General features: G+C 42.0%; 1 protein-coding gene across 6 annotated transcripts in view; it reads right to left on the bottom strand.

The window, feature by feature from the left end:
• Positions 1-21,320, bottom strand: part of Ryr2 (ryanodine receptor 2) — a 605,596-nt gene that overhangs the window by 113,342 nt on the left and 470,934 nt on the right. For all 6 annotated transcript variants that reach the window (XM_047520965.1, XM_047520967.1, XM_047520968.1 and 3 more), the window contains exons 61-64: positions 18,816-18,880; positions 16,379-16,500; positions 10,076-10,125; positions 992-1,052 (exon numbers count right to left, since the gene is read on the bottom strand). In XM_047520965.1, coding sequence (XP_047376921.1) covers positions 992-1,052; positions 10,076-10,125; positions 16,379-16,500; positions 18,816-18,880 — 298 coding nt within the window. The remainder of the gene's footprint in view (positions 1-991; positions 1,053-10,075; positions 10,126-16,378; positions 16,501-18,815; positions 18,881-21,320) is intronic.

Below are 21,320 nucleotides of genomic sequence, written 5' to 3'. Positions count from 1 at the left end.
GGTCTCATCATCACACGATGATGAAGGACCTCAGAGCAAAAGGCTATGCTAAGACTTGACACATTTGCTGGTGGTCTGAACACTGAGATGGGGGTTTTGTAACTAGCACAAGGCAACTTCTGAGCCAGGGAGTTTAACATGCCCTGAGGCAACGAGTGTGGAATAACTGTTTAAAGCCAGCCAAGTCACCTATTAGAAATATTTTGTGCTTTCACAGGTACTAATGGAGTCTTTTCTAAAGCCACTGAAGGCTGACCTTGGCACAGAGGCGACACCCTAATGGCACCACTGTTAGCAGGAAGTGGATGTGCACAAGGATGTGTCTGTCTTTATTCATTACAGAAAATATCTCAAGTAAAACCTGAAACACAGGAAGGGATAAGCAAAGGATACCGAGGAACGTCCTCTGCAGAGACATCTAGGAGCTTCGTTTAGATCTATCTGGGATACTATATGAACTAAACTATGGCTCGAAGGTAGGCTCAGTCATGCTAAGTGAACAGGTGCTGCGCTTGGACCACAGGCTGGATTCAGTCAAGATGACGTAGGGCAGAGTAGAAAGCGTTCGAATATGGGAGTCTGTCTACGCACATGCTTACTGAGCAATCTTAAGCAGTGCTTCACTCACTTGCAAATTGAAATAAAACCGTCCTGTTTTCCATAAAGCCAAATGTCGTTATGAATATTAAGCACGAGTACCAGGTCTGGAGGCTCAGGAACCTCGAATGCCACGAGTTCACATTTTTTCCTCACATTACATTCCCAGGTTGACCTTCGGTTACAATCCAACCTGCTATAGAAATTACTTGAAATTTAAATAACCTGAGTAAAATCATAAACTACCACTGTATTACTAATTTACTAAAAGCTTTCTTTTTACCTGAAGTCTTGATTACAATTCCAAAGAATGAAATCAAGACCCTGAGTCCTTTTTAACATTCTGATATACCATTGTCACATGATTCATTTAGATAAAAGTGTGTCCATTTACCTTGCATCCAAAGTCTGACCCAAAATATGAAGACAGTTGACGATAGACGTTGCATCATTTCCTAAAGGGGAAACAAGACGCTGTATGAACAGCCCTGAGAATCTCCCGACTTTCTATCAATGTTTGTACAGCAAAAATTAGTCACTGGCACAACTCACTAATAAAACTCAACTGAAGACTTTAATAATCAAGTTTAAAATCATGCAGTTTTTCTGCTTAAAAGTGGTTATGCAAATGTAAGTAGGAAAGCAATAAAGCATGTCTCATCAAATAGCCGACATGCTCAGAAGCATTCAAAGCACTGCACGAAGCTGAAAGGGTTTTCACTGAGTTCTTCCAGAATGTTCCCTCCCCATGCGAATTCATTTTATCTTTAAGTCCTGTTATATGTGAACTTTTAAAGTTAGTTCATACCCTTTATGAAATGAGATGCGCTAAAAGGTGAACATTTTAATTCTGTTTTGATGACCCAAGTGTCTTTGCTTTATTTTATTCAATTGCTTTAAGAAGCATTAATATGTCTGAATTTGACTGAAGATGCATTTGTTTGAATCCTGTTGGTCTTTGGCAAAAAGGAAGCACCAACCATTGCATAAACAAGATTAGAGGCTGGAAAAGCTAAGTAGTATTCCTATGAGGTATTTGAAATGGGACTGATTCTTCCTTTAAGTAATGGGAGAGTTCCACATTCTGACTATTTTATTAAGAAGAACTAGTACTGATACAAACACTATATAAATTTTTCTTTATGGCAGTTATACTAAAAAGAAAATTAAAAAAGCAGTGAATCCAAAGTAACAAACTAATTTGACCACTAAAATATTGTTGACATTGTTAATTGCTCCTTCTATACTTTCATCTCTTACACAAACACACGCACCACATACACAAACACCCGGTCATCTCCTGGGTCCTGAGGGTGACAACTTCTAGTTTAATTCTGATAACATTTGAATGTGTTATATTCTTTATACAAAAAACATCCTAAAATAAATTATTTAAATACACATGGAAATTAATAATGATACAGAATAAGGGTAAGTCAGTTTAGGGATATGATTTAGTGATATGATGAAAATATGAAAAAAAATAAGGCATTTATTACTGAGATTCTTGAGTTCCTTAAGAAAACGTCTCATTTACTCTGTGCTTCAAATCTCAAACTTCCTAGTACTAATGAAGAAAAATTATTGGAAAGGAAGAATTCGATACCTCCCTATCTACTGGCAGATAGCAAAGCTAGGACTTCTACTCAGCCCGTAACTATCTCACCAAATAAATACTAAGTACCAGGTACTCCTAAACTTTCAGTAATTAACTAAATACAGTCCTTATCATCTTGGATTTAATGGGAGTACAGATAATGAACCATTAAGTTACAGATCAGCATGTAACATAATATCAAGTCACAAAATATACATGTGTTTGTATGCCTGCTCTGTATATATATGGGTGTGAATGTTTTTGTGTATGTGTATATATAAAATCTCAAGTCATGTGTATACATGTCTACATGTGTGTATGCATATATATAAAATCACAAATCACAAAACGTGTCTATTTAATTTTATATATGTGGATATGTGTGTATGCATAAACCAAATCAAGTCACAAAATGTGTATAGAGCTCTATCTGCATGTGTGTATATGTATTTATATATAATTATATATAATATACATTATAGTATATATTATATAATTTATATATAACATGTTATATTTTAAAATTATATATATGTATGTAGATATATATTAAGATCTCAGGGAATAGGGATTAGAGCAACTGGATAGAATAACTGAGCCCCTCCTCAAGGTAGCACTTGAGCAGTCACCTGAATGACACGAAGGGAAGGCCAAACATACATCCAGGAGGAGGGCCTAGGCACAGGAATAGCACATGCATGGACATCAAAGTGGCCAAAGGGGGTGTGTCCTGGAGTTTTGCACCCAGAGCAAGCATGGTGGTCTTCTAAAGGTGTAATATGCAGATGCTATTAGGTTTTGAGCAAGATGGGAGCTATTAGGATTTATGTTTTCTAGAGATGCACCATAAGCAACTGTGGAAGAGCAAGAGTAGAGGGCAGGGAGCTACTGCAGGAGCTGAATCGGTTGCCATGGCAGTGAACTTGAATCTGGGTATTAGTGGTGAAGACTTAAGCACAGATTGCAAAGACTTGCTTATAGACTGAACATGAGATGAGAGGGAAAGGAGTTTGGGATAAAGGGATAAGTGCCCGGGCTTTTTCCTGAGCAACTAGGTGAATGGAAGTACCATATAATTCCCAGGAGGGAGCAGAGGGGAAAGCAGAGTGAGTATGTGTGGTGGGGGGAGCGGGGGCTCATGCACTGCTTGGGATACTTAAAGCAGGAGCCCTGGAATATCAGTTGGTAAGTAACTCTGCAATGCGAGGAAGAGATTCAGCTGGAGCTATCCATCTGGTCATCAAAAACAGGTAATTTAAAAAGTCTGGGTCTGAATGAAATTCACCAGTTAAGTCCAGAAGGAAAAAGGCGGGGAGTCCATGCATTGAAGCTTACGTGACTGCTAAGTGCTGTGTGCTGCAAAACCCAAAAGGTTTTGTTTTGTCCGTTTGTTTATAAGACTGCGTGTGAGTATAAACGTGTATGTTTGCGCACATATGGTACCTAACTAAAATCACAACTCAGTCCTGATTCTAGTAACAACAGACAACTCTGGGTCTTGAACAACATAACTCTCAAAATAGAGCTGCTAAATAATGAAAATAACAAAGTTAAGTGTCTAGTGTTCATAAGCATAAATAACATAGGCTTGTTTCAATCCCAAATTGTATGTTGTTTTTGATATAAAGTATCTGTAACTCAGGAATTCTCAGGTGAAGCCATCTCAAGTCTGACCTATCATGAACCACTTTTGTGTCCTCATCCGATGAACCCAGGATCCTCAGAACGTTGCCTTTTCCTCCCCTGGAAACAGTGATGGAAGTTGTTCTAATTTTTCCTCTTTATTTTTCTAACATGGCTCTTCAAATGGCTTCGAATGGCTCTTCTCATTATGTTCTCTTTAAAGGAATGAGTAATCTTGGCAGAACCCTTGTTAATAATGTGGAATAAAATCATGCTAGCAGATATAAATTTCTATCAAAATTATGAGGAGATAGAAATTGAAAACTATCAATGACCATTACTTCTCAAGTCTCTGATACAGAGATGAGTAAAATTACTGGTCCTCTAATTTAGAATCTCTCTTGATTCTAAATCAATTATTTTGGATAATTATGCATTCTATTCATTTGTCCAAGAGTCATGAAATTCTCCAATAATTTCATGTTCAAAGGAAAGAAATGGAAATATCTATATTGCTTTAAATACTATCTTCTGATACTACTTTCATTATAATGATTCCAATGTTTCTGAATTTATTTCTCTATAAGAATATTTTCTTTTACAATATCTCTAACAAGTTAAATCTACACTCTTGTCATGGGACTAGAGAATTTTAAATTAGAGAAAAATTTTAATGATCTTCCAATTATCCAATAACAACGACCAGCAAATAGTAGCAGACTGTGTGCATAAGTGAACCATTAAATGCTCAAAGTCAAGGCACATTTAATGCTCAGAGAGGCACTAAACCCTCAGAGATTCTCATTACTTCAAATGATTTTGCTTTCCTACCAAAAAAAAAGCAGTCTGAACACCACTAGGACATACAAAAAGATGAATTCTCTAGGATCTCCTGACATGGGACCACAGTCATCATTTAATCACATGAGTGGTTTGGGGAAGAAATACCAGAACTGTCTACGAAAACCTAATCCACTAATGTATGGATCAGGGAGAGGTAGCAGTGGCAAGGATTCACTGTTTTACTTTACTTAGTATTTACTTTTAAAACTTTTCCAAACATAACAGTAAGATTAAGATGTACTGGGACTGGGGATGTAGCTCAGTTGGTAGAGTGCTTGCCTCGCAAGCACCAAGCCCTGGGTTCAATCTTCAGCACCGCAAAAAAAAAAAAAAGATTAAGATGCACTGGTTTAAATCAGGAACTTGCCTGGGGAAAAAAATAGAAATTTTAAAAATAGTCGTACTTCATCTTAGATATATGCATATCTTGTTCAGCATTCCTGCAACTAATAGTAGCACTGTACAGTGTATTAATGATGTCATGTCCCGAGTTCTAGGGTCACCATGAGGTCCAACCAGAAGAAATCCTAAAGTGATGATCACTGTGTACAAATTGCAGCTTTGGGGCAAGTACTACCGGAGGTTCCTGAGTTGGAGCCTGGAAAACTCTCCAAGGCCCCCGAGGGGTCTGGAGGATTCAGTGTCTTACTAGGACATAGAAAATTCACCATAAAACTGGAAAATGGAAAGGGACCATGAACAATAAATATTTTCTGCCGGCCTTCTTAGTTCCTTGAACTGAAAGGACCATTGTTGCTGGAGTTTAATGATCTTGTCATCTGAAGGGTCATTAATCACATGCTATTCTCCTTCCACTGTGAGTGCCCTAAGCATTTTCATGGACCTCTTAAAGGAAGAACAAATTTTAAAACTACAATTCTCATATATCGTAGAATAATTGGATACTACATTTTCCTTAACTGCTTAAGAAAAAAAATAAGCTGAAGCTTGGCTTATTTGTGAATGTGAGAACACTTGCTAATTCTCAGCACTTACTGTTGTTCTGCTTTTTCTACCTTCTCTATCGGACGGCAGGCTTCTAGGTGGCTCACTCTCTCATTCATCAGCTATTTAAAAGATCCCTAATGCAAGCCACACCTCCTGCCAAGCCCTGAGGAGACAACTGAGAGCCCTGGCAGAGCAGAGGGTCCTGGGACAGCCACGTCAGTTCAGCAAGCAGACCACCAGCGACGTGGAGCAAAGGTGCAGGGAGCAGGAGAGCAGCAGAGCCGGAGGTGGCCAGGGAAGGACTTCCACAGAGGAACACGGACACCCGAGTCTGGAGGACAGGGAGTCCACTCCATGCCCAATGCCAGGACTTGAGGGGACAAACACAATGTGCAGGGATCACAGCCCAGGTGGTTGTTACAGCAGGATCAGACCCTGGGCAGAGAGGAACACAATGCAGACACAGTCCAGAGGGGAGTGAAGGCCAGCAGAGCGGAAGCACGGAGTGAGCAAGGAAGGTGCTGGGAAATGAGGATGGAGACAGTGGTCCATCAGGAAGCAGGGTGGAGCGGGCACAAGGTGAAGAATTAGGATCTCTTTCTAAGGTCACAGGAACCCTGAATATGCAGGAGTATGGCCAGAGACGCTGGGGAGGTAAGACTGGAGCACAGAGGCCAGTGGGCATTCGGAGAGAAGTGACCTTGGTCTGGGCGCTGTGACAGCAATAGGAGTCTGGAGACTGGCCTGGGGGGACGGTGGAGAGAGACAGAAACCCTCGGTTCTGTCCACTCACACCCGAGAGGATGCCCTGCACGTGCAGATGCACAACATTTATTGAACGAATGCATTTAAGGGTTAGATTTTGGGGTGTAAAAATAAAGCCCTTGTGCGGCCCGGAGAGGCACACCCCGTGCCACCGTCACCAGCACTGCTGGAGCCCTAGCTACGCTTTGTTGCCTCTAAAGATGCTGAAGGTTTGAAAGACTGTAACAGGAGGGCATCTTCCAATGGCCTGGAAATCAGCAGGCAGAACTTCCACTTAGTAAAAGTGGGGACAAATGGAACGAAAACAAGTCCTGTTTCTTCAGTCAACACTACGTCCTTGAGAAGGGCAAACTGGGTTCCTTATCTCTCATCGACCTGCCAAGGTCCTGTTCACGTCCCAAATCTCCAAATCACACCTGTGCACCAACTAAGAGTCACTAGGGAGCATTTCAGAATTCAACCATGTGCCTGTATTAAACATATTTTCTTTCGTTCCCCCACTTCTAAAACCTTTTTTGATCCACCAGAAATCTGTGGTAACACAGCGTGTCCCTCTTCTTTTAAAACTGTTACCTTTTCTCAATATAGAAGTGATTTCAAGGCCTCCACAACAAGAGGTGAGGCCCGAGAGCACCATGACCTTTCTACTCTCAGATGGCGTACTTCAGCGCCTAGGAATGCTCTCAAGTAGAGCAAGGATATGCACGAATGTGGAGTTCTGATTTAGGCCATCCTTACTTCCCATGTCAGAAAAACCTTTCAACTACAGATAGGTTTGGGGTGTAGGAACAACGTGAGGGCCAACGTGGGGTAAAAATACATTGCCCACTGATCTGCTCACCTCAGCTGCCACCAGCAGGCATTTGTCCCCATTTATCCTAACCCTCCTCTCTGGCCTCCGGTTCCTGATGCACTTCAGGTGAACGTGCACCTCTCCACACCTTTATCTTTGCTCCTCCTCACCAAACGATTTCTTTGTTGACTGAACTTTCAGCTGTCTCAGTTTATTCTTAGGTTCTGTCACAAAATTTCCCCTTATCTAAGACAGTACGGGAAATACATTTTTGAAGTCAGTTTATTTCCTGCCAGAAAGCAGGAAATGGAGAGCATAAAGGCAGGGTGAAGAGCATGAATCAGAGTAATCAGGCCAGGGTATAGACACTGCCACTGCACCTATGCTGCCAGGTCCTCAGGGAGACCCACAGGCACATCTGGAAAATCAGGAGGAGAGTGCCCCGGATTTCACCACTTTTGACTCACACTGGAGATGCAGAGTGTAAAGGTGTCATTGTGTATGTATTCTGAATGGCCAAGTTCCCTAGCATGGTTTGTATATACTTTGATTTATTTAAATAAGATCTAATAAAAAGATTTAAATAAAGTCTAATAAATCAAATTAGAAACATGTTACACACTAAAGATGAAAGGTTATAATTCATACAGCACTTCAACATTATCTCAGATTTGATATATATATATAATGAATAGCTAAGATTAGTAGTAGTTTTAACATTCTAGAGAAATGAAAAGGAAAATGTTTAGAAATCTTAAGTCCCTTGTCTGAGTCATTCAGATGGTTCCAAAGATGGAACTTACATCTGGGATTTTCTGACTCAGAGCCTACTGTTCCCTCTATGATGTCATATTCTCTAAAGCCAGGCTATAGCTATAGTGTATAGTGTTTACATGCTGAGGGCTTAAAAATCCTATTACTTGGGCAAGTCTGTGTTAGGGTATGTTTGATTAATAAAGCGTTCTTGAACTTAATGTAATTTAAAGGTAAATACCAAAGAAACTTTGAAGCAATAATACATCCTTTAATAATATTAAAAAATGTGTAAAATTCTGTAAAACCACATAATAGGTCTCTAATTAATTCCTGTTAAGAATAAAAATAATAGTGTTCAAAGTTTAGGGGATTTACACTACAAATACAGTTCTCCCCAACAGGGACAACAAACTAAATTATCCATCTATCTTCAACTACCAACCTCTTGGATGATACAGGAAAAAAAAAAAAAAACGCAAGTTTAGGACAGGCAAAGTTAATCTAATGTAATGGAAGGCTAGGCATGGTTTCTTTATGATTTAGTTATGATTTATAAAATGGTAGAAGGGAGTTTCTTGGATGTTGGAAATGTTCTGTCTTGACCTGAGAAATGATCAAACAAAAGGATACAGATGCACATAAAATTTTAATATGTTGTCCTTAAGGTTTATGTACTTGAGTGTATTGTGGAATACCTCAGAAGAGCTTTTTTAAAATAAAAAATTATAGTGAGATATAATATAAAAAAACAAGAACATGTATTATGTAGGAAGTTAGAACTAGCACAAGGGGGTATTGTTATGCTTATTAATAAGAATGCAAAAACTGCACCTGCAAAGAATTCCCCATGAAAGTCATATGAAATCACACAGGACACTCAGGGTAAATGCGGATATCTGATTCCACAGTTACTCTGAAAAGGTTAAGAGTACAGGAAAACCCTGTTCAAATAATTTTCATAGACATTGTTATCCACTGAGGAGAAGTTAAACACAAGTCAGTTGACCGGAAATTATTCTGAAGATACTTGCCCCATTGATTTTAGATTACTGAAACAATAATTAAAAATTCAGGCAATTCATATGAAATTTAAATTTTAATTATTAAATGTATAAGTACCAAATATTACAAATTCTAGAAGTCAAATAATGCAACATTAACTAATTATATCAAAAAGCCATTGTTTCTCAAAAATTGTAAGGAATGTGAAATTAGAATAAGTAATACTCCATGAATGTATAAATATCAAAATACATTCTACTGTCACGTATATCTAAAAAAATTTTTAAAGAGAATGTAATGTGCATACACATTCAATTTTAGTTGATTGTGGATTTTGTAGAAATGGTTAACCTCCTTATATCCTTAGATTTTCATGTGTTGAACTTAGAACATGCGTACAACACATCTTTACAGGTCTTATTACTAAAATCATCCCACATTATCTCAAACCCTGGAAAGTGAAGGGCTCACATTCAGGCAGCTGATAAAACCAGAGGCAAGGACATAAAATGTGAGTTCTGCCAGCTGCTACAGATTCCTAAGGTCCCACAGCACGGAAAATCTGCAGAAAGTGAGTGCCCACCCTGCATGGTTGTCTGGAAGCAGGTGCCCAGGAGCATGGACTTCAGCTATGTCAATTCTCAACACAAACAGAAACTGAGTCTGGGGTGAGTGGTGCTAGAAAAGCCACTTTTGCCAAGTGAAGCTCCCTGGCTCCACCGTCTGGACTATGGATCTCATGCAAACCTGTAGTCAAAAGCATTGAAAACCCAAGTGCAGCTTAAAATGTTGACTGATAACAGCTCATTATGTAATCTAGCAAAGATAACCCAGCAAAAACCCAGGGCCAGTTTCATTTTACCCCTCCAATAAAACACGGGAGAACTTGCCATTTGCATTCCTTTGCTCTTTAATAACAGACCCTGTGCATTGGCAATTATGCTTTGGACTGATATGACAAAGACAGTCTTCCAGTTCACCAAAGATGACACTGCTGATCCACACCCTCGAGGACCTTGTCGTGGCCTACGACCATGCATGCAGCCATGCAAACGTGCACCCGTGCAACCTTGCAGCACACAACACAGTGCAGGGACGGCAAAGAAAACCAAGGGGTGGCCATGCTCGAAGGTTTTCAAGGGTCTCCTTACCAAATAGTGAAATCCTATGCCTGACAAGAACTCCAAGTTTGCAGAATAGGCTGAAGACAAAAGAAAAACAAAAGAGAAAAGGGAAGGGGGAAGGGAAGGTAGAAAAGACAAGGGGAAATTCAAAAAAAAGAAAAAGAAAAAAAAAAAAAAAAAAAAAAAAAAAAAAAACAGCTGATATGAGCCGGAAAAAAGCAACATGATGTCACGCAGAAAGAATCAATTCTCTGAGCAGAATGAGGAGAACAGGGATTAAAGAAAGTCTCTGAGTGCGTATCTTCAACAAACATGGTTAAAAAGCACATATTATAAGTAAAGAAATAAAAAAAAAATTTGAAAGCAAAGCTAATTAATATAAAAGCAATCTATATGAACCCACACAAATGTAACTACTGAAAACCCATAAGGAAAATTTTATTTTTATCTTCCCAAATGCACCACTGTATTTCTAGATTTCTTTTTATTATGGGCATTATTTAACCAAAGAAATGTGGTGCTGTGGATGTATAATGTTACTTTAAGTTTGAGTAAGCTTTATTACTTGCAGTGCCCTCCTTTCCCAACCTTGATACACCCCTTACACATGTACCAAATATCCAGTCAATTTAGAAACAGAACTTGAACAATGCTCATCACCCAGAGCAAATCAGATGTGATAACTAAGAGGCCTCTTAGCGCCAATGAATGAGTTGTGCGCCTTTCTCATCTCTACAGCAGGCCCCTGGGAAGCCCTTGCATGGCCATGAGCAGGAGATTCTAAATAGTGATCGCTGCAATCAGGGTCACAACCCTGGCACCCACCGCCTCTCAGATCAGACCCACAACCTGGGAGAGCCTGCTGTCTGGGAATCTTCACCAGGTCTCCTCTTTCAGGAATACCCTTCACACACCTTCATGCTATGTGACTTTCTATCCATCCCTCGGGACCGGCTCAGATCGTACCCACTCCGGAAGTCTTCCCGACACCTAGTGCCCCATTACCACTCCCAACCTAAGCCGAAGGAGGTCCGCCCAGCAGCTCCAGAGCCATTTGTATTGAACCCTGTGGATTACAACTAGTGCTTCTCCCCGACCACCCACACTCTCTGAGCTCCTGGGGAGCAGAGGCTTGCCCCACCAGCACTGCCTACAACTCCAACCTGGAAGAACCCACTCACACTCTGCTGGATTTTCCCAAAAGTACAGCTGGATCCTTCTGCCACACGGCCCTGGAAAGCTCTCCTGCCACCAGCAACACCCCAACACACAGAGCACCTGAATTAGGGCTGTAGACCAACCATGAGGAAACAGGATGATCACTGACCCCCGGCAGGACGGGGAGAAAGGGGAGAGAGGGTCACGCTGGAGAGGGTGACTGCGTTAACAGTAAGCTCCAGCCATCGTCTCACTTCAGTATCAATGTGGACTAATTAATTGATGAAAATCAATTATAGAGGGCATTTTATAGCTTTTTCCAAGAAAATGTTCACCTACAAGTGTCTGAGTGAGCTGAGGTTTGGGGAAATATCAGAGCAAAAAGCGGGAAAAATAATAACTTACTGAAGCAACTATTAGGTAATTACATATTAGACCCTCTGTCTGCATTATTTTACCGTAATTTTGTTCTATAAGTTAAAAACAAAGACAATAAAATGTGAACGACTCTGTCCAGGAGCCTCATCCATCTACACAGCTTTACAGATGACAGCTGTGCATGCTACTCAACCAGGGTCTCTCTCTAAAAAGAGCAATCGAAAGCAGAACAGTTCACACTGGATCCCTGCATGCCAATCCATTTCAGGCGACGTCTTTTGCTTAAGTCTCCGATAATCAAGGTAAGACATTCCGAGGGGTTCTTGGTGAGGCTGGGTTCACAGTGCTAGAGTTAAGTTTTAACCCAATTGGGACTCTTCGCCTAATGGAATCGCTGCTCAGCATCTGGCCCCACTGGATTCTATTCAGGGGCAGAGAACCTATCAGAGAAAATACCTTCTTCACAATCTCTGCTGCCTCCTAATCACAGGGGCCACTGGGGAAAACGAGACACAGACCTGGGCCCCCAAGGAGAGGACTTGGATCTCGTTTCCCTCTTGTGCTGTCCTCCTGGGCCAGAGTTTCTGTACAGACCATGAGATGTGAGCACGAGGACTGCAGCCCATACCTTCTCTAACAGTGCTTCCCCTGATGGCGCCGTCCCCTTTTCTCTTCCTGTCACTGCCACATCCTTGGGAGCGTAGGATGCACGTTCGCTTCCTCAGCCTCCCTCCCTGCTCCAGTGCTCCCTGGGGCCCTTCAGTGCCTCTCACCAGCACCTCCAGTCCCTGCTCTCATTCTCCTTCTGGAGTGCTCTCTGCCCTACCTGGCACTGCTGAACACGTACGTCTTTGAGCCTCTGGCCCCTGTGGATCTTGTTACGCAGCAGCGTTTCTCACTTCCTGATTGATTATGCTGTGGAATCCTCCAAATGAAGCAACTCTCCAAGCACGGGAATCACCCTGGTTCAGGTTCATCTGCTTCCACAGCATTGAGCACTCCATGTGCACCTGCCATTTGCTGCCCTGATCCCTCTGCGAGAACCAAAGGCTCATTTCCTGCTGGACACCTCCCGCTGGTTGACCTGCTTTCTACTTCAGTAGCTGCTAGCCTAATCTAACAAGTGCTCCTGCAAACTGACTTTTTTTCCAAGATCTGTTGTTCTGTAGATGACACCAGGAACATGCTGACTGCCCAGCACAGGGGCTCCAGGACCGTGCTGCACCCCTCCTTTCTCCTGACCACATGGCCCATGGCCAAGGCACACTGACTATCCCTCCCCCGTGCTTGCCACGTCCAGCTCCCGCCCACGGCTGACAGCTCCTCTGCATGCCCAGCACTCCGACACGTCTCGCCACGGGAGCTCTTCACAATGTCCTGTGCAGCTAGCCTTGCCTCATCTGGCAGTCAGCACCCGTCACGATCTAGATCACCACGTTCCCTCTAAAGCACCAGATTCTATACTTAACGATATGGTTATGGATATCTGCAAAATAGTCCCCTTAATCTTGACCCTCAAATTCTTTAAAATCCACTTGGTGGCATGACGTCCACCATGGCATGGGCCCCTGCAAGCCCATCTGACATGTTCTGACTTAACTGGATCCCACTGCACGGCTGCTTCCTCCCAGCAGGGATGCATCCGTGTTCACAGACCAGCTACTGCAGGGCACCATCCCGGAAGGCACAGGTCAAACCCTGCTTTTCTTGGTAGACATGATGGTGACGTTAGACCCAGTAAATGCTCAGTACATAATGTATAATGCCAGGAAGTATATAGCTAAACATCTCACAGAAATAGCAGTTTTGGATTGTGGAGAATTAGACCCACAAAACTTCTGCTACTCATGGCTGTTAAATATTAACTACAGTCATGGTTATTGTGCTTCTCGTGTGTGCAAATGTATACTAGTTTATTCACAGTACCAGGGCCAGTGTTTTGCCTACTTTCTCAGATTTTATATGTTCGATTTTTTATTACCTATTTAGTTCACATAAATTGTAATGTTTAACTCAAGTGGTAAGAAAGGAGATATTTATAAATTTCAGAGATCTCAATATTCAGATGGTTTTGTTACTGTAATATTGCTATTGTTGTTTTAAAACACATTTGTATAATGAAATTTTTTTTTCATTTTATAAACTTTAAAAATACAAGCAAACAATCTACATCCTCTGAAGAAAATAAAATTAAGTTTACTCTTTACTAGTACTTTTCTAAATATGTACATATATGAGATTAGTATTTTTTAAATTTAGTTAATACTATTGAGCACATATTTCATTTTTTATCACAATCACTTTCCTATTAGATATCCATATAAAAATAATTTTTGTAACACTATGACTATACAGCATTGCACATGTATCATAATTTATTCATTATATTATTCATTTTTGCATCTATGAATTTTTCTGAGGCTAAATTCCTATGTGTGGCACTAACACACTATCATGAATCCAATTACTTCTATTAGGCATCTCATTTCTATGTGTTAGAATTTTAATTAGCATATGCTCCTGTTCTGTAAATATTAAAGACAGAAGTAAATTTACCAAGGCTCCTTCTATTAGGTGAGGAAAGACTGCGGATGAAATCATTTTAAAAATCCTGGCACAAGGCATTCAGGAGAGGAGTCATCCAGAGTTAGTCTAGGGCCTCAAAACACATCATCTGAGGCTACAACAGAATCGTGACATTCTGATGTATTCCATGAGGAATATGCAGTCGGTAATGGAAAATAAGTTCTTTTTTGGGGTGTATACATCTATGAATTTTTAAGCCTTATTTAGGTATAATTGAAAAAATAAAAATCATGTATGTTAAAGGTACACGACCTGATGTCTTGAGGTGTGTATCTCATGGTCCGTGAAGACTTCTGAGGATAAGGCTGACCCTGAATGGCAGCAGCAAAGTTCGATAGAGGATGGGGAAAGCAGAACTGGCCTCGATGTGTGCGTGTCTCCGGTTTCCTCTGATTCACGTAATTCAGTGATATCTAAGTTAACACCACCCTCTGGGAAAAAGTTTCTTTACACAAAGCAACGGTCCCTGCAAGCAGGAGGAGGAGACCCTGCAGCAACCTCGGTTTCAGGATGCTCTCTGGGGATTGGTGACTCCAGGGATCCCGGTGGCTGGTGTGTAGTCACAGGCCCTGTGCAGTGGGCGAGGGCACTGAGGACGCGCCCAGGGCTGGAAGGCAGGCCACACCCCCAGGGAAAGGTGGGCATGCACATCCTGCAGAGGAGCGGAGCTGCCCCTTCGTCTGGGACCACGTGCAGGAAAAGCCTGTCGCTGAGAAGGACCCGCCCTTCTCCCCGTTGTTCACAGTACAGTCTTTTTATCAATCTCGCAGGACGTCTGAGGACACTCCTAATGCTGTCACAAGCCTACGTCATGTGGCTACCCACTGACTAGTTCTCAAAGTGGAAAATTAATTAGAAAGAGGGGCAAACACCTCCCTCCTGGCTGTACCCTCCAAGGCCTGTGGTGTGGGGATCCTGTTTCTTCTCTGCCCTCTGGAGACAGCCTCACTCAGGCTCATTCCACCCTGTTCTGTGGGCTGACACAGTGCTGCCGGTCAGCAGAGCGTTAACGTCAGGGCCTTGGAAAACCACAGTTTCTACAGTGCTGGACTTTATACCCTTCACTTACTGTTAAAGAAATCTCATTCCAATACATCCTGGTGGGGTCTGAACCTGAAATGTCCTCACAGGCTCCCATGCTGAAGGCCTGGTCCCCAGTGCAGCAATGTTCAGAGGAGGGGCTTCGGGAAAGGGGACCCTGAAGGCTCTGGTCTCATCAGTGGGTTCATCCACTGATGGGTTCCCAGGGTGACCTTAGTGGGAGGTGATGGAACCTGCAGGAGGGGTCCTTCGTGTACGTCTCTGGGGCATGTCTGGTTCTCGGCCCCTCCCCCTGCTGGTCTTTCTGCCTCCTGGCTGCCATGATCTGACTAATTTTCCACTGCCAACCCTTCTGGCCCCAGGTTCTGCCTCACCTCAAGCCCATCAATGGAGTCAGTCAACCACCGGCCCCTGAATTGTCAATTAAAATGCATCTTTCCCCCGATAAGTTGTGCTTCTCGGGTATGTGTCACAGCAACAAAAATGTCGCATGCACTGTAAAAGGCTGTGATGAAAGTTGAGCTATGGAATCATATAGAAGTGACTTGCTCAGTTACCAATTCTCACATGTACTACATTGTAGCAGAATTTTGAGAAAAACAGATCCCAAATTCCTAGCAGAATTGCACACACCAAAAAAAATCTAAAAAATAAATACTCATGAGAAGGCATTTCTAAGACCCCGGCCAGGAAGGGGAATGTTCAGGAAATAGATATTTTTATTTCATTACTTTTCAAAATTGGCCATGACTTTACATTTTTTTAATTCAATTTGTGTAGGTGGGATTTGCTGTTCTCAAAAATAAACGCCAGCAGAACTATGAGATTTATAGAAATGTTAAAGAAATGAATGTTCGAGTATCATTTCCTGTAAATACAAATGCGGCGACGCCTCCCCAGCCTTCTTTCTGAGGAATGTCTCCTATAATGTTTTTCCCTCTTATTCAGCATTATGTTTAGCAGCAAAATATACAGGAACTCAATGTCTACAACACTTATCTACATTTGCAGAAACTGTCCTCATCTAGAATGGGATTCCAAAGGGACTGGGACCCAGGGCAGGAAGGAGACGCTGCTTGTGGCCCCACCTCAAGGTCCCCCAGTTCCCAACCCCAAAAGCGAATGCACTGAACTGAAGCAACAGTCTTTCTGGCTGTGGCTGTTTACCTAGTCACCATCTCTTTCTCTTTATTGGATGCATGTCCCCCGGAGCAGAGAGGTCGGCTTGCTGCAGATAAGAAGTATAAACGGTGGTTTTTGAAATACTGATCAATTAAAGGAAGAACGACCTGCAAGAAAGGAAAAGAAAACAGATCTGCCTGGTGGCCTGTTTCGGGGGATGAGCAAGAGCTGAGGCTTGGGAGCAGTCAGAGTTCTGTTCTCAGACCCAGAGGGCCCAGGGCCACGCCTCTCGTGTGCCTCTCTCATCTGCCCTGGGTCTCCAGTTCAAGTGCACACAGCTTGAACGTACAGGCCTGGGTGGGGCAAGGGGATGTGACTCTGGGGAAATTTTCAACATTTTGGAATCATTCTTGGTATTTTAAACACTGTCTCAAAATGAGATATTCTCGGTATTTTCATACAATATGGTCCAAAGCCCAAAAAACTTCAAGATCATTATGAAGATCACATACTGAGTCTCCACCATGAGTGAGGTTTGCAGCGGACACAGCGACTGCCTCCGTCCTGGTAACTGAGCTGGGTGGTGGCACTCTGGTCCCTGCTTTACAGGTAGCATATGGAGACAGAAAGCGAGGGACTGGCTCCTCACACTGCCCCTCACCTACAGTCCTCACCTTTCCTGACCCTCCTCTAAACCCACGTCCCATTCCTGTCCACCTCCGATCCTGCTGGCGCTGGGCCCGCATACACTGTGGGCTCTGCACACGCCACCCTGCTGCCCCACCTCCTGCAGACCTCAGCTGGGCAGCCCTTCCTCAGATCAGCCTTTGCCAACCTTCCAACTACATCAAACCCCGAATTCTCTGCTCTTCTAACACCTCCAGCAATTCTGCAGTTTGTACATGTGGCTGTGCTGAAGTCTCGCTTCCCAAGAGCCTGCAAGGTGCAAGAGAGTGGGGAACATGTCCGGGTTTGTTTCCCACTGTGGTCCTCTCCTGGCTTCTAGAACTGCTGCTTGGTCTGTTTGGCTTACCACAGATTCTCCAGTGCACAGGGGTGTGCTGGGCCCATAGCAAGAACTAGAGAAGTACTTGTTCAATGAATAAACAGGTGCGATTACTAGTATTCAGACTCAAACCCATCTAAATACATTTCTTCACACCATGTGGTACAGCACAGTTACTTATGAGGAATATACACATTTTATGCATCTTCCTTAAAAGTTGTGCCATTGACTGAATTAAGTGGTTGGCACATAGTAGGTACTCAATAAATAAGGTGAATGAATGAATTATAGACTTGGTAGATTTTAAGTTACATTTAAGCACCTGTATGCAAAATTACTAGGGGCAGACGGCAGGTTGGGGAAAAAATAATGCATTTTAAGGGTGTGTTAGAAGCCAATAATACAGTGTTTTGATAATTGGTTATGAAGGGTGATTATGATCTAATGGGGACTGGAGATGGTGGGTCAACTAATTTATCTATCTGTCTTTCGATTTTTCATTAACAACGTGCATCTCAGGACAATCTGGGTGACTGGAACAGACTCTGAGTGCTATGTTGAGTGGAAAGAAAAGACAAAGGAAATCATCTTTACAGTAAAGGGTACAAATGTCAATCAAATAAAAAAGCATGGTGTTTTAAAGTCTACAAAATGGTGTATTTACAGCAAATAATCTGTAGTAATCACCAAATGCAATTTCACTGAAGGAAAACTGACAGCATTGGTTAGGTCTTCAGGCTCACTGCTACGTGTCTTAGGGACAACCACCCAGGGGCATGGGGCCTTCCCGACCACACCAGGTCCAGCCTACTGCCTGGCACACCCTGGAACATAGTCAGTACGAGAAAGCCAAAGAGCCCAGGACGGGAGCTTCTGAAGCCTTCATCTCCTTCCCTCCGTGGCTGAAAGGAAGAGATGAATGTTCCAGTAATGTAGCAAATCCTTGATCAATTCTTATTAAGTGGCATGAAGAATAAAGGGATGTGCTTAGCATATGAACAATTTAGCCTCTTGGAGCCTGAGCATCCTCAGCTGTAAAGTGGGCAGGACGAAGGTCCCACGATAACAATTCTTGGGATGTGCCCAGGTACGAATGGGCCAGTGTTTTTCCTCCTTGTAAAAGCAAGGTTCTTATAAAAACATGAAATCGTAACAATATGCAAATGTCAAGAAACAGACACTTTTCTTCTACATCATACGAGCAAACCAAAATCCTGGAACTTTGATTTAAATTTCTGACAGTGCCACATCATCAGAAGACGATGGCAGGGGAGCTGAGCGAGCCTGTGTGACCAAGGACGCTTGCAGCACATTCGCCCCATGTGATTCATACAGTTATTTTTGTGCCACAGAATATTGACTTAGAGTGAAATTAACGTTACAGACAAGTACATTCTGAAAAGTGCCAACGATCTAATGAGCATATTTTGTAAACACACATATGGAAGCAAAAACAAGATGGATTGTATACTGTACTTTGGCAAAGAACTTGATTTCTTGTTCATAAGGGAAATGTTCTCCTTTGCTTCTGCTGCCACCATCTGTAGATACAAAGAGTTTTTAGGTACATGTCGCACTTCAAACATTACAAGATATTCACCCCAAATGCAACATTCAGAATGCATTGCTGAATCCCAGTAAACCACATATAAAAGCCAACAAAAATGCAGAACCTAACTTCAGCAGTGTAATTTAAAAAGGGGATTGTAATAAACACTCAAATTCGAATTCAAAAACTATTGAGGAAAGCCCATGCTAAAGATGATGGGCACAAATACACTTCTAAGGCCTTGAGACCTTACTGACATGTTGGGGAATAAAGTATAAGTCCCACATCCCAGCTAGTTCTCAAGAAAGGAGGCCCCAAGGCAAGGATGAGTGGAATGCACATAGCTGGTTGGGTTTTACCCCGGCCTCTGAGAAAGAAGGCTACCTCTGGGTGTAACAGAGTTAAGGCTTCAATTTTAAAATATCAACTGAAAATCTACAGGAAGCCAGAGACTGTGATGAAGAGGAGGATAATAATTTTAATATTAGGCTGGGAAATTAGCATTCTGTAAAGAACAAAGGAGTTTTGACCTATGTCAAGAGATAATTTCCATCAGTGAAGCAAAAGCACTCACGCTTTCCCCATGGTGTAGAAAATGATTCAAGGTTAAGAATTGATTGACCTATTGCATTTAGCTTACAAGGTGGCCTTTCTTACCCCTTCATGCATACAGAAGAGGTTCTATGCATACAGATAAGGTGATAATAAACTATAATAAGCAAAATGATATGCAGACCACATTGGAGAGCTGGAAAAGTAGACCTGTGTATAAGGCTTCAGTAGAATTTGTAAGCAGAGCTTCCAGGTTTTATACAAATGTCACTGACTTCTACTTGAAAAAGTTATTTTGGGGGCTGGGGTGGTAGTTCAGTGGTAAAGCGCTTCCTAGCATATGTGAGGCTCTGGGTTCAATCCTCAGTATCCCATAAAAATAAATAAATAAAATAAAGGAATTGTGTCCATCTACAACTAAAAATATTTTTAAAAAGAGAAAGCTATTTTGCAATTAGAAGTAACAATAAAGGGACATACTTTCTTAAACCTTAGCACATGTCAGGATAGAGTTTTGCACACAACCAAATCTGCTAATGCCACAAGGAATTAAATGAGGAATCCCCTTCACCAGGCAGGTTCATTAAATGCTCACATGCCAAACGTGAAAAGAATTTGGAGAGACTCCTCTGGGAGACTAGGCAAAGGTAAAGCATCTTCTTACCATTTCACATTAGGATCTAAGAACGAGTAAATTAAATCTATGCTGCCAAGTTGGTGAAGTCTAGGACAGAGCAGGTGGCAATGCTTCAGTGACCATGAAGGACGGGAATTAAGGATGGTGGCACTGACAACCTCAGCCCACCCACTCCTCGAGCTGAGTTCTCAGTACATCGTTTGCTCTGCACAGCCGTTGGGAAAAGGGACATGCAACATCCCCAGTGTATGCTGAGAAGACCCTCCACCCTGGGGAGGGAAGGACAGGTACCAGGGGGTGACTCTTCCTGCAGCAAGACCCTCAGGGCTCCCCGTACGTGTCAGTGTGACAAAACCTAAACTCATTCCTACAGTTTCTGCTCTCCATGTGAAAGTGTAAAAACAATTAACATACATGCACCCAGATATATATATTATACAGTCCCTTCTCCAAATAGGTGTTCTTTCTCCCCCTCCTCTACCCTCCCCCTTCCTAAAAAGAGGAATGGACCTTGAACTTGTTATGCATATCAGAGCCTTCTAAACCGAGGCCAGTAATTTCAATGTTCCACTTTGTGTTCGAAGGCTTCAAAAACAACCCTGTCTCATTTTTGTGCTGGTGTTAAATCTCATTAACGCACGCTAACCTGGCTACTGTTAGGATGGATCAGGAATCCTGTTTTTAAAAATGATAGTTGTATGAGGTAGAGAGAGGTTATGTATCTTAAACTGGTTTGCACCACTGGTTCACATGAACAATTAATTAGGAAGAGACATCATGACCCTGTGTACATGTATGATTACATGAATGGTATCAATCTACATTGTGCACAACCATAGAAATGAAATGATGTACCTCATTTGTGGACAATGAATCAAAGTGTAGCTTGTAAAAATTTTAAAAGTAAGATAAAATTAAAATAAAATATATATGCTTAAAAAAAAAGAAGAGAGCAAAAATACAGTATTGGGACTGTAAAGAAGGGGAGCAGGTTGAAATAGAGTTCAGCTGTTCATAAGAATAAAGCTGGACTGGAAAATCTTTGACCATGGTTAGGATGCAGGAGACCAGGAAGAACACAACACCAGAGCTCAGATTGCCACAAACTAAGCTGATGCTGTGCTAGAAGCTACAGTTAAATTCTTAAAAAAAAATTTTTTTTAAATCAGCAGCTTAGGAATTGAGAATGATAGGCCTAAAGAAAAGGCATGAAAAGACAGAGGACTGAGCACTGGGCACAAAA

This window comes from Sciurus carolinensis, chromosome 12, assembly GCF_902686445.1.
Source record: "Sciurus carolinensis chromosome 12, mSciCar1.2, whole genome shotgun sequence".
Classification (NCBI taxonomy): Eukaryota; Metazoa; Chordata; class Mammalia; order Rodentia; family Sciuridae; genus Sciurus; species Sciurus carolinensis.
Note: the sequence above shows the minus strand (reverse complement) of the source record. Positions and strands in the feature narration are given on the sequence as shown.